At 42.4% G+C, this 13,381-nt stretch overlaps 1 protein-coding gene and 1 long non-coding RNA gene across 3 annotated transcripts; one reads left to right on the top strand and one right to left on the bottom strand.

Moving 5' to 3' along the window:
* Window positions 1-1,673: 1,673 nt before the first annotated feature.
* ica1 (islet cell autoantigen 1) lies at window positions 1,674-9,292 on the bottom strand. 2 transcript variants are annotated; one of them, XM_029503692.1, is made up of 12 exons: window positions 9,133-9,292; window positions 8,215-8,244; window positions 7,964-8,135; window positions 7,393-7,465; window positions 7,030-7,153; window positions 6,351-6,549; window positions 5,887-6,012; window positions 5,707-5,805; window positions 5,511-5,611; window positions 5,321-5,367; window positions 4,647-4,859; window positions 1,674-2,484 (listed from the first exon to the last, which is right to left on the bottom strand). In XM_029503692.1, the coding sequence occupies exons 2-12, from the start codon at window positions 8,229-8,231 to the stop codon at window positions 2,363-2,365; spliced, it is 1,293 nt and encodes a 430-aa protein (XP_029359552.1). In that variant the 5' UTR covers window positions 8,232-8,244; window positions 9,133-9,292; the 3' UTR covers window positions 1,674-2,362. The 2 variants fall into 2 exon arrangements, with proteins under 2 accessions (XP_029359552.1, XP_029359551.1); XM_029503691.1 differs by adding an exon at window positions 2,689-2,778 and having other exon boundaries at window positions 5,707-6,012; window positions 9,133-9,291.
* On the top strand, window positions 5,585-11,641 carry LOC115044578 (uncharacterized). Its single transcript, XR_003840838.1, has 4 exons — window positions 5,585-6,110; window positions 6,265-7,541; window positions 7,875-8,265; window positions 8,834-11,641. It is a non-coding gene; the product is annotated as an uncharacterized LOC115044578 (long non-coding RNA).
* The last annotated feature ends 1,740 nt before the right edge of the window (window positions 11,642-13,381 follow it).

Consider the following 13,381-nt stretch of genomic DNA (forward strand, 5'->3'; position numbering starts at 1 on the left):
AGACTGAATCAGATGATCGATGTCACAGTCGGTGACAGATGGCTTTCGTATTAACCTGTTCAGGTTAGAGTTTCAGGTGCTACGACACATTCCAGAGATCACTGTTGCGCTGCTCAACTGTGACTTCTCATGTAAATGGAACTAGCTAAATAAGCTACACCCTCCCCAAATTTAGTAGTTGACAATTATGTTGTTTGTTTTTGCCCCCACTGTTAAAAATATACCAAAGCAAATTTCAAAACAATGAAAGGCCTGTCGTGAATTAGGGACACAAGGAGGCACAATGTTTGTGCCAGAAGAATGTTTTTTTGTTTACAAACAGTTCAGAAACACATAAACTGGTTCTTAGTGTTTCAAACACAGGCGCTGACCGTAAACCAAGCCGATGCACTTACACTGAAGTGAGGGGATAATCAGCTTTTCTTTTTTTTTTCTTTTTATTTTGGACCAATCTGTTAAAACAATCAAATTTGAGTGCAATTTTGTTTTCAAGTAAAGCTACACTAACTTTTTTTTGTGTGTGTGTGTAATAAAGTTTGGCTCAAGCTACAGATCCTCGCAGATGTGCCCAGATGTTACTTTTGTACTGCAACAACAACAAAAAAAAAAAAGGATTGAATTAAAGCAGGTTAACTTTGAATGGGAGGATGAAAGAAGTGATTGTTCCATTTTTTTGAAACGTTGGTCTTTCTAGCCACTTGCACACAATTACAAATATGAACAACATATGCAAAGCATTCCTCACAGTTTAAGTTGAAATTCTCTGTTCTGCTTGCACCTCCAAGAGTTTCAATCATACTAATTTTAATTTTATTCACAAGCTCATTGTGCAGTGCAGTTAAGAAATGGTTGCCATGTTTGGCAATGATGACTTAGTTTTCCTGTGTATTATGCATTTTTATGTAGATCTTGTGTGTTTTTCAATAAAGAAAACAAACAAACAAGTGTCCGATTGGGTGTGTGATCATTTTCATGCTGTAGACTATCAACCAATAATATCAGTATTTAGGAACAGTAAATTACATACAAAAGGGAGTCAGGGTAAGGCAATCAATGTATTTAACAAAAGACACGCGGCTTCATTTACAACTAAATAAACTCAAATACACTGTTGAAGGAATCCAATAATAACTCTGAGGTTTGATATTGTTGACGTGTGACCAGATTAAGACATTAACTCTCATATACATCAATTTATGCAGCTGTGCCTTCAAAATCAGAAAGATTGTATTTTCATGATTATCCAACCTTCTACAGTGAAAACTGCAGGTGTTGAAATCTAAATAACTGAATGACAAACGGGCCCAAATGATTGAATGTATGTTGGTGAAAAATCTCACATTTATATAAACGTATTTTTCATTCACTCACACATTTACTGGATAACATAAAAACGAGGCATGCAGCATGCAATTATAAATGAGTGATGTGTATTTTTGCTCAACGGCAGATTCAGTGGTCACACCTGTGGATTATATTGAAAAGGGGATCGCAGTTAAAGCACGAAGCAGAACACATCGACGAGCTTTAATCTCAAAAAGGAAAAATTGCAGAAACCCCTTCTCTGTCCATCAGCTGATGACAGAAAAATAGACTTTAATATTTCTCTATTACTTAATTTAGATATGAGGCTGTTAACTTTATGCAATTTCACATGGTGCTATTTTTTGTAAACACGAGCTATACAAGTTTTTGTTTTTTTTTTTTTTCCCTCTTAGCAGTCATCAGTGATGATCAGCAATAAAGCATGGATGCTACCAGAGACTGCAGAGTTCCAAGGCAGCTAATGTCAAAGGCTGATTGTTCCCGACTCGTACTGAGGTATCCATGCTAAACATCGAAAGCTTAACCCAGTGAAACAGCCAACATCTATTTTCTTTCACAATTGAAAGGACACAGCAGCTAATCGTTACTGGCAGGAAATCTACAGCAGCAGATCGTGTTGTTGATGAGGAAAAATCTGATTTATATCTTGAATTAAATACGTTTCTTCTGGTAGAACAAGATATTAGTCTCAATATTACTCATTACTGACTTTGAGCAATTAATTTTATAATACTAAAGGTGCTATCATAGTTATTACATTTAGTGATGATAGGAAATGTGTTCAGTTATGGTGACAATTTCTAATTATTTTCATTATCAACTGATCTGCTGATTACTTTTTCAATTAACTTCCATAAATGATAAAGAAAATGTGGAGCGTACTTAAATTAAAAAAAAGTTGGATCCAATAAATATTTAGTATTTCTTTTAGAAAATGTTGCTGTTATTTGTTGCAGATAGATTTAATTGGCCAATCGGAGTCGTTTCAGCTCTGATCATAGTGGTAAAAATATGCTGCTGTGACTCTGAGGAAGATCTACGCCGTGTGAAGTTCGTGCTCTGTGTCAGTTTTGCCAACGGCGTCGGGATTGGAGAGGGGGTCCAAATCGGCGAACAGGTTGAACCACGCTGAGAGGTCTTTGGATGTCCCTGCCATCTCTGTAAAATGAGTTACACAACAGTGAATGCCACCGGAACAAACTGCTGAACGACACAAAGACACAAACAGAGATCACGGAGGAGATTACGATGGAAACGGGCCACAGCTTTCTGAACCGGTACCCATATCGCTGGTTTTAGCTCTGACTAGCTGTTCCCTTTCAAATCTACTTGTATGTTTGGCTCCCCTGGCCCCGGTCCTACCTTTTGCTGTCGGCTTCGAGGGGCCCTGATTGGCTCCAGATGAGGGCTCCGTTGCCTTGGCAACCGGCGGCAGAGCGACGCCAGCCCAATCTGGAACAGAGACGCAGATTTGGATTAATCAGCGGGAGAAACTTAACGTGCAAAAACATGAGCTGAAGAATAAACAACACGGCTCGTGTAGCCGGATAGATTGGCACTAACAGCAAAACCCAAAACGTGACTCTAATAAAACATCAAATATCACCAGTCTGAAGTCCAAATACGAACAAAAGAGTTTGGATATTTTCATCTCTGGTATCTTCTACCTTTCTTTGAACTCTCAGACATTTTCAACAAGTTGTGGAAGCTGAAATAGTGAATGATGAAACTGTTTTTCAGGAACTTTCAGGAAGAGAGGAAAAAAAAAAAAAGCAGGACGTGACTGCAGCTGTAAGTCACATTCATGTGAAGGTGATTGGTGCTTGATTTTCCTCCTTGAAGTTTTGTTTCACATTCTTGATCTCTTGCCATTTTGCTTTTGATTCTGCATTTCAGGCTGTATAATCAGGATCAGAAGTCATTCGACTCAGTGGGCCAGGTTGTTTTCAGGTTCTGCCTATTTTGGGCCCCAGCCGCGAGGTTGAATGGAGGTCACAGGCTTTCTGCTGTCATGTGACGCTTCTTGCAGGAGTGTGACTTCTTCGACCAGCGTGCCATGACAGAAAAAGTGCTACGCCCATGTTGTTCTTCCTGTGTGATCTCAGAATGTCACAAGATCAGCCTTTTGGAACTATCTTTCATGACCAGTTTCATGACCTGCTCCTAAAAGTTTGTGTTTTTCTATTTTTAGCATCAAAAACAATTTGACTTTCAAACAGCGAGTTCACATTTTGTGACTTCGAGGCGTCAAATAAGCATTTTGCATTCTGTCAGTTACGTGTGCGACTTCTCCGACACGCACTTGCAGACTGAAGCCGCCTCAAAATGAGCTTTGAGTTCATTCTGTTTTACACTTCTGCTATGATTCGTGTGCTGACTCACTTCTGACTGAACTCTGTTGACAGTTCACTATATTACACATTGCAGGTGTTTCCACTTGGCTTCACTTGGCTGTAATTTCCCAATTCAATGTGGAAAAAGTCAAGCAGGTTGAATGTGGGGTGATGTTCTGTTGTTTTTTTTTGTTAAAGAGGTTTAGCAGCTCCACAGGCCAGCTGGACTCTCGGCCTTCCTTTCAAACAGCGTTGCCATCCCTCCTGGTTCTGAACCCGCAGACCATATGGTTCTCCTGGACCGGCTCACACAGGCTTTGTTGTAAAGTTGGAGACTTATTTCTAACACTTCACTTCGCCACAAACAGATCGTACTTTCTCGCAATAACTGGGAGCTAATTAACTAATTTCCCATTTTTTCCCCATCCAGGAAGTAGACACACACTTCAGGTTTACATTTCTGTGGCGCTTTAAAATAACGGGGCTTCTCAAAACCCTCCAAGCTGAAAATAGACAAAGCAAATCGACAAATCCAGACGAGGTGCTTGCAGTCAGTGCCCAGGCCTGGACGAAATGGAAAGTAGCTGGCAATTACAATGAATGAGCAAATCTAATAGACAGACGGTGGTCTGATAAATCATTTTAAAGCCACTTTCCTTCCTGTGTGGAAATAGTTAGCTAAAAACTCGATTTCAGCTGTGCTTTTTTTTTTTTTTTTTTTTTTTTGCATACTTCATGGAAAACATAAGAAACTTATTATTTAGTTATCTGACATATTTATTTCATTTTAGTTCTTATTTAGGAAAAGGGAGTAGTTTCTCCTCGCGGTAGAAACCTGGAGTTGAGCTCATCTTGATAGAAAATGACACCCTTGCCATTTATGGAGCTTTTTGGACCACTTGAATTATCCTCGGCTTCATTTTCATCTTCTTGACGACGACGCAAATGCACTGAAACACACACACACACGGATTAACATATCCTGACCTGAAAGGGAAGACTGGAGATCATTGAAGCTCTGGTCGAGCAGCTGAGATGGTAAAAAGAAGGAGTTTTCTTTCTGCTGGGCCTCCGTGGGTCCCGTTCCCTCCTCGGCGTCTCCGAACACCGCCGTCCACTCTCGGGAGAAGTCTCCCTCGTCCACAGACATACCACCCAGGATCTCCTGGAGTAAGGCCATGCTGTCCTTTTCCTCTCCATCTAATGCCAGATAAGATGAGAGAGGATCTTCACTTCCTGGAACCATCAGCGAGGACTTAAGCAAGAAAACTGCATGAATAGAAATCCTGATTTCCTCATTTGGTCATTCAAATTGTCTTTTCTTAATATTTTATCAGAAACTGCTCTCTCCCATTCTTATTAAATGATTTTGAGATTATTCTGCATTACTAATCAATTTGCAGAAAATGAATTGGCAGCTTTTTTTCCTATTCATTTAATTGTTTCTAATCTTTTCTTGGCAAAAATCCTCAACTTCCGTTGTGTGTTTCCATATTAGAAGTTAATTTAATTTTAAATGAAAGTAAATTGACTGCTCTCAGAAAAAAAAAGCACCTTCAAGTCGTCATCCATTTCTGCACATTTTAGATGCATCAGTTAGTCAAGACAAATAATTAATTGCATCCAGTGAATATGACATACTGCAGAATATTCTCCTTTACCTTCTCTGGTTTTATCGCCGGCGTCTTCACTTACGAGTGAGATGAGTCTAGAAAGGCGAGAAACTTAAAAGTCAAGTCACAACAACACAACAGTTGTGTAGACAGACCAGTTCAGTGTTCCAGCCTTCACTGTTGGCACGCTTGTGTTTGGTCTACCTGCATGAGTAAAGATGAAGATGAGATAACTCACTGGCCATCAGCAGCCTTGGTTTTCTTCCCATCGTCTTTCCCCGCCTTACTTTTCTTCTTCCCCTTCTTCTTGGCCAGCTTGTCCGTCGGGTCCTGTAAGGTCTGCAGGAATAACCAGGCTGTTACTTGGAGTTACTCTGCCTTCCCTCCAGATTTAAATCTACATTGGCAGCCGTCAGGTCAAGACGTCCCCTGACCTTCAGTGTGGAAAACTCATAATGCTGACAGCCCTTGAAGCTCTCGTGAATGGCTGCCATGGTGTGCGACGTCTTCTCCCAGAAGTGCAAAAGTGTTGTCTGGACTCGAAGGAGGAGACGAGGAAACACCGTCAGCTCGTTAACACGGATGATGCAAACGAGGGCTCGCGGCGGGCCTACCTGGTATGTGGTTAAAACGTGAGAGAGGAGGTTGCAGCGGCTCGCCCCCAGCAGGTCCACTTTCTGGCAGACGTCATTCTTCAGTTTGTCGAATCTCGTTTTGGTTGTGCGTACCTGAGCCTGAACCTGAGACACAACAGATGGAACTATCTATCACACAGGTTTAAAGGATGAAACCACAAACACCGGAGCAGAGAGTCTGCACCAAAGGGCCTCCATTTTAAGTGAGAGTGTTGCACCATCTAGTGGCATTTCTGTTTTCTTTGTTCTGCTTAATGCTGCTTAAATGGCCTTTCACCAAATTTGAGCTGGAACAATTAGATCTCTGGTTGTTTTTCTGTACTTCAGGTGATTCGTTTTTTTCTTTTTGTATCGCAGCCCAGAATCCGGCCAAAGGCTCATGAAATACAACCGACATTTATGCCCTTTGACTTCCTGCTCTGACGTATCCGATCACATCACACCTTGCGGAATTTCTCCATCTGTTTATGCGTATCTGGATCCAGCTCCTGGGACACGTCCTTCATCCACAGCAGAGCGCCGCGGTACTCCGTCCTCGACTGCTCCATCCGATTCACCGTCAGCCACGTGTCCGAGATGGCTCGGTACCGGAAGGTTTCCACCTCCTGGTACAAACGGCACAGAGGGCTCCTCAGGGCCAGTCTGTGGGACGTTAAATCCACCGTTAATATCCATGCTGCACCTTTGACGTAAATAATCAACACCACCCTGCAGTAAAGTATTCAGACTTTTGGTGTTTATGATGCATAATACGGCTGAGTAGTTTGAAGGTTGGAGGGAAAATGATCTACGGAATAAAAGGTTTCTCTCGGCTCTTCCAGCCACAGATAGTGCGATCAATCAGGGCCCATCGATTCAATCCAGAAAGGAAAACTTAAGCCATTTTAAGGGAATTGCAATAGGTTGGATTTCATATGAATTATTCAAATTAGCATGAAAGAGATTCAGACGCAGAACATTTGATTCATCAAACCTCTGGGATAAAACTCTGGGATTACACTGGAACAAGCAGGACAGTCGTCCCTGTTTCCTGTGTGGGAGTCGGCTGAAGGTCTGAGTTATCTGCAGGGGGCCTGTTCATCCGTCATCCGCTCAGGGAGGATTGTTCCTGTGTTTACCTACCTCTGCTGGGAGGAGAAGCAAAGGGCCTTCCCCGTGGCCTGCATGATCTTCCCGGCCCTGGTTTTATCCTGCGAGCCCTGAGACCGCAGGAAACGACCCAGTTCATTTTCCTCCTGGGAAAGAACTGCACAGCGGAGACTTTAAGATTCTGTCCCTTACAAAAGATGCTTCAATCTAATAAAATGAAGCTCAACTAATCGAATTGCAAAGTGAATGAAGCATTTCTGGTATTTGTTATTTTTTAAATGACATCGCACGCTCATGTTTTGATGTTTTGTCCTGGACAGCTCTCCCAAGACGACCAGGACCATTAGCTGGTTTAACGTTACCGAACCAGTAAAGGAGCGATCAGGCCGTACGTACAGCAGATCCTCCTCTGGTACTGCTCGATGACCTTCAGCAGCTCCATGCACGTTCTCTGGATGGAGTGGAAGACCTGCAGAGCAGCAGAGAAACTCACCGTCTTCAGTCGAGCCAGCTGAGCAGGCTGCTAAAGCTGTGGTAGAATTCAGGTCTGTAATGTTTTATTGATTTCCAGATGTAATATCTACGGCGTGGATAAGCTGAAACCTCGATGGGCTAAAAGGCCAAAATAATGCCACATTATGGCTTTAAAAACCGTCTCCATCGGATATGTAGATTCAGTTTTGAGTGATTTATGGCGGCGCCAATGGAGGGCCGGGTCTAAATTAAGGTTAGATGTTTGAGCTTTTATCAAGTATCGATTTCAGCCATTAAATTCAGGCGCAGATGATGGAGGGCGCAGAGGCAGCCTAATGTATGTTTTTAAGCCTCGAGCAAAGCTTGCCGTTGTGTGAATCAAAAAGCCATTTTGGTCGTTGCAGACTCCACCTGAGGGGAAGTGTCTCCTGCGTTTTTTCCTTCATGCTTCCCTGATGTGACTCAAAAACACGGCAGCCGCTGAGCGCCTCACCTCCAGCTTGGCGTCCAGGTCGGCGTCTGACGCCACCACATGCTCGTCCTCTTTCTTCCCGGTGACCTTGATGAGCGTCTGTTTGGTCTTCCAGTACTTCTGCTGGAACTTGTTCACCACGGACGAGTCTTGGCCTTGGATGAAGCGGTCCAGATAGTCCCGGGGGTCGCCGCTGCGGAGACACCATGTTTAACCTGTTATGAACTCTATGCATTCTGGGATGGACTTCTTCACCGCGAAGGCATACTCACAAGTTTCCTCCCTCCATTTTTCACCATTAGCTGCGAAGAAAGCAGAGAAAGGTCGGGCTTATAGAAGAAATCCTTTTCACACTTTCACACTCACATTGTAGAATCAGTCTTTGGATGACTCAACCAAACATCAGCTGCAGAGATTTAAAGAGCGTAAAAAAAAAAAATCTTTCGTTTCGGTGTCCTTATTTTTGTTTAGAATTACTTTTCACTGTTGAAATGTTCAGTAAATATAATTTAATCACAATTACTTCAGACAAAACTGTGTAAATTATGTATCTATAATTAAAAAAAAAGACATTTTGTACATCTTCCCTCATATATTTGGCCCAAAACGTCATCCAGCCCACAATTAGCGCACAGCTTCACGTCTCCAGTGAACAAATCCTCCTGAACCAGACGTGTAAAAGTTGTGTTACTGTTGTGTTGTGTTACCATCCCACACAACTCTGGCTGAAAATGAATCAGGAGTGCGTTTATAAGGAAGAATCTGAAGGCACCGCTTATTTCTCAGCCGGAGAACTTTTGCTTGTAGCTTTAACTGACTCAACGTTGTGAATATTCTGAGTTTATTTCACAAAGACTTCACCTTTTCATCCGTTTTTTTATTTATCTGCAGCGGATCGAAAGGCGTGATGAGGAAAGCCACCGCTTGTTTCCCGGAAGTGCATCATCTTCTGTCCACCGACAGAAAAGATGGAATTAATAACGAATATCTACATTTTACATCGAGCTCGCGCCTCACGACGTGAACGCGCTTTGCAGGATGCGGACAATAACAGCAGCAGAAGCATCCCGAAGGAAAGAATCCGGATTAAGGAGGACGTCTGGATGTGATCCGCTCCGGTTCTCCTCCGGGGCATTTTCTCCGAAACCACCCCGTCCAGAGGGCGGGTGTCAAAATAAAAGCACACATACCTGCCGGTGTCGGTAACATGAAGAGAAGGATCTTTATTTCCGCCGCCCCGTTAACGGCGGGCAGCTGCTGCCGGTGCGTGTGTCCGCGTGTGTGTGAGTGAGTGAGTGTGTTTGTGTGTACACACAGCTGCTCGTGCGGCTCAGCCCATCACCATCATCATCATCATCATCCTCGCGCACTGAACGTCATCGTCCGCCCTCCGCCTCTCATTGGCTGCTCGTGTCGCGCGCGCCACACGTGGTCAAGTGTTTGTCTCAGGTAAACACGGCAGCTTCCGGTTACAGGTGTGCGCGAGCCGAGCGCCTCGTGGGTGAGTGCGCTGTTTGTTTGTCATTCTGTCAAACAGTTTTATTGTTTAGCTTATTATTAGTTTTTCATGCTACAGCTCAGAAAACTAAACAGGAAGTTGCGGTGAGAGCTCCAACTGGTGAAAATATGTTTTTGAGATCTTTATTCCAAAATGGCTCCATATGATGTCGACCTGATTGACCTTTGAGGGGGCCAAAATTAGCTTTAGCACCAGTTTGTTTGTTTGTTTTTCACCCCCAGCCTGAAATGAAGAGCAGCTCTAAGGAGAGTTTTGAAATGTAATGAAAAAATATATTCAGTTGTTCTTTACAGGTAGATGTGCAGTAATATTCATGTAAATTAAATGTTGAGCTGCTCGGGAAGGAGGCTTTAGTTTCTTTAAATAAAAAAAAAAAAAATAATAAAAAAAAAATTATTCAGTTATTCAAAAGCAGCGGACACAAATTTAAATCTTTTGGGATTTCAGTCTTGCAGTTTGTTGCCTTGACTGTAATATAATTTCAGGAAGTTCCACTTCACCGTGTTCAGACGTTCTCTCTGATGGTTACAGACTTGATTATACTAATCAAAAGGATTTTTTTTTGTCTCTACTTGTGGATCGTAGTATTTTTTTCCAGCAGCATCAGAAAACCAAAAGAGTGAGACTTTCATTAACTCTTTAGCTGATGATGTTTCCTGAGTATTACACACATTATAGCTGTTCACGGACCTCATGATGTTTTCTTGGCTCTATCATCTGTCTCATGTTGTGTCACAGTTCTGTGCCTGTGTTGCTAATTTGCATTATATAATTAGCTTTATTTGTTGTTGTTCAGATCCTTTTCCAGTAGTTGTTCTCGTTATTTTGTCTAACGGTGAAAGAAATTATTTAATCATGTACTTTAGTAAAAATAGTAATATCATGTTAACTTAAAAGAAGAGATTTATTATTTTAAGCCATATTATTTCACATTCCAACAATGCACTTTTATTTAAATGATTAATCAGGCTTTAATGTTTGTGGTGGAACTAATTTCCTCTACTTTCTGTACCAATATGTCTAATCTAGAACACATTTTAATATTATATATTAAATTTATGTTGTGTTTTATTTGAAAAGTTCTAATCTGCCTAGTAACAAATAACTGTACCTGGCAAAGAGATGTAATGAGGCACAATAGTTTTCTGCTTAATTTGTCGGCGATGTCTATAACTAAACTTTGAATAATAAGGTCAGAGTTGGGAGTAATATAAAAAACAACAGGAAATGAGCAAAATATGTATAAACTGAAAACTTGAATTAAGTAAAATAAACCAAAATTAGATAAGATGGTGCTGCTTAGCTCTTTTCCACCGGCTGTAAATCAAACATTTGAGGAACGAAGAGCAAAAACAGAAGACGCTCCTTCAAAAATAGGACCTTAACTAATTTTCATTGCTCTGTGTTGGATTTAATTGTGTTAAACGTGTCCTCGCCTCCTTCAGCCCTTTTATAGACTGCTCATGAAAGGTTTCCTCATGTTTAGTTCTGGATTTGTCCAAAGGATGGCAGTGTAACACAAAGGAAAGGCAGATGGCCTTAATGGTCTCCTCTCCTGTTTGGGGCCCCGAGCTTCAGTTTATTTCATCACACTGTACTGCAGCTGATTTGATAGCATGTACATTTTGTTGTCAGCTAAAGGGAATTTCTTGTCATGCTCAAAATTGATCTACCTGTTTGTGGTCTTGGACAGTATTTGTGCTGCTCAGTCGGAAGGCGTGTGGGAGCAGTCTCACTGAACGAGCACAGAACGCTTCGTTAAACAGTAGATTCTGGATTTATGTGCAGAAAGTGTGTTTTATGTGGAGCCTAATTTGATTATAACCGGGGGAACGTTGAACCCTTTGATCCTCGAATGCCCTGAAGTCAGTTTTTCGCACAATACGGTTCAATTCCGACCTCGATTCAACCCAAAAACAAACGTGTTGTGTTTGTTGGCTTCCTTTTGCATCTTTAGCGTCGTAACGTCTTCTGATTTTCCTGGAGGAAGGCCTCGCATGAGTCTCAGCCTGTACCCGCCCAAACCCTGACCCCTGACATCATCCCAAGGTGGTTGATACGCGCTGCGTCTCGTCAGGAGAGGATACAATCTCTGGAAAGACGGGCGTCCTTCACCCCATCTGATTCTCCTGCTGCACTCACCCCCCCTTATCTGCAGGTCGGGTTCACTTAAATTAGAGAGGAAGACAACCGGGGCCTTCATTTAAGTGATGCTGTTAGCGTTTTAATTCAATCAGGACGGAGAAATGCCTCTCCAAAATTAATCAGTATTGATTTGCTCTGACGTTTACCCCCCCCCCCCCCCCCCCCCCACACACACACACACACACACACCAACTCCGGTGTGCTCCGCTTCATTCATGAGGTTTTCTTTGTGTTTGTGTATTGTATACCTTCCCATTGTGTTCATCTTGCATGCATCAGCAACTGTTTGCCCGCCTGCATGCCGGAAAGCCCAACACGCCAACTCCCACTTTCTGGGACAGTGTCTCCGACAGGACTCGAGCGTGGCCTCACTGTGAAGCTTTTGCAGCCCCCCGAGAGTGACCGACCTGACCCCAGAAATTGCTCAATTGACTTTTTCCATCTGCACTTATGTGTGGTGATGGGGAACCATGACATTTACATTTGCACCACTTCAATATGATCCCTTGCTCGGCCTGAGTTTTCGACACAGACTATAGCTCAAAACAGGTCACAAGATCAAAAGTGTCTTTTGCCTGGAGGAGTCACTGAGTCGATCCTTTCCATTTCCGCACCAAATGGTGTTTTCTCCCCGCCTCCCTCCCCTCTCGCCCCCCCCCCGCCCTCCACCACCACCAGTAACTTGCTGGAACACATTTAGATCCTGAGTAGAACTCCTCAGTGCCCACTCATCACTCTGCGTGGTGTTTGAAGATTACTACGCTCAGAGACATCCTCACTGGGCATCCAGGCAGCTTAGAGGCCAAAATCCATAATCCCTTACCCTTCATGGGAATTCTCCATGCACTTCAACATGCTGAAATACAGCCCCGCTGCAGCAGCCACTCACGGCCGAGGAACTACTGCAGCCGCAGGCCGAGATAGATGGATGACATGTCTCAATGAATGTGGGAGGAAGTCAGATTTAAAAATAAGTTTTATACTGCGGATAGCTTCTGCCCAGAAATCTAATCTAAAAGGATGTTTCCTGCATGGTGTATTTTTTTTTTTAACATTTCTTAATGTGTGCACTCGACCTCAGTCAGTCCACATGCACTGCTAACTGTTTTATGTATACCATAACAGACCAGACGACATTATTTACTGAAAATATGGTCCTTTCTGTGGGACTCAGCAGTTGCACAGCTTTTCCCATTCATCGTCTCAATAAAGAATTTCCTCTGAGGCTTTAGTGCCTTATTAAAAAGCATAAATAAGTGTACTTCCTTGATTTAGTCATCTGCATGAACAACTAATATGTAAAGTTTTTTTGTGTGTGCATTTGAAGGTCCAGTGGGGTTCAATTTTTCTTCCTCTAGGCTACACGCTAATGCTTTGTTAGGCTGCTATGCTAAAACTTGTGTAATTGCTTTGGGAATTTGTCTCGCAGCAAACAAGAATGATGAAAATAATCCCATATTCACGTTTGGTATTTTCTCATTATGAAAGCATTTCTTGACTGTAATCCCTCTCTCTCTATATTTTTATTTTATTTTTTTCTTTTTATTTGCTAAAATCTGAGAGCAAGTCAGAGCAGGTTTTAGTCAGACCTCAGGTAGCTGGATCACGTGTTGAACCGGTAGTCTGCCATCTGTGCACACATTTGTGTTTTGACTAACAGGGATTTCTTTGAACAGACTTTTCTTTTTTTTTTTGGTCAACCTCTCAAAAGCAGTTTGATTAAAAAGGACATCCCCCGTTCCTCTGATTCCATACGTCTGTCTACAGCATGTCGA

Source organism: Echeneis naucrates, chromosome 6, assembly GCF_900963305.1.
Source record: "Echeneis naucrates chromosome 6, fEcheNa1.1, whole genome shotgun sequence".
In the NCBI taxonomy this organism is placed as follows: Eukaryota; Metazoa; Chordata; class Actinopteri; order Carangiformes; family Echeneidae; genus Echeneis; species Echeneis naucrates.

Excerpts from the sequence above, each read along its gene's own strand:
- ica1 (XM_029503691.1), bottom strand. Across the intron at positions 5,612-5,706 it reads ATGAGTTTTCCACACTGAAG|ACCTTACAGGACCCGACGGA; the intron begins GTCAGGGGACGT and ends TTATTCCTGCAG. Across the intron at positions 4,860-5,320 it reads CGGCGATAAAACCAGAGAAG|ATGGAGAGGAAAAGGACAGC; the intron begins GTAAAGGAGAAT and ends ATCTGGCATTAG.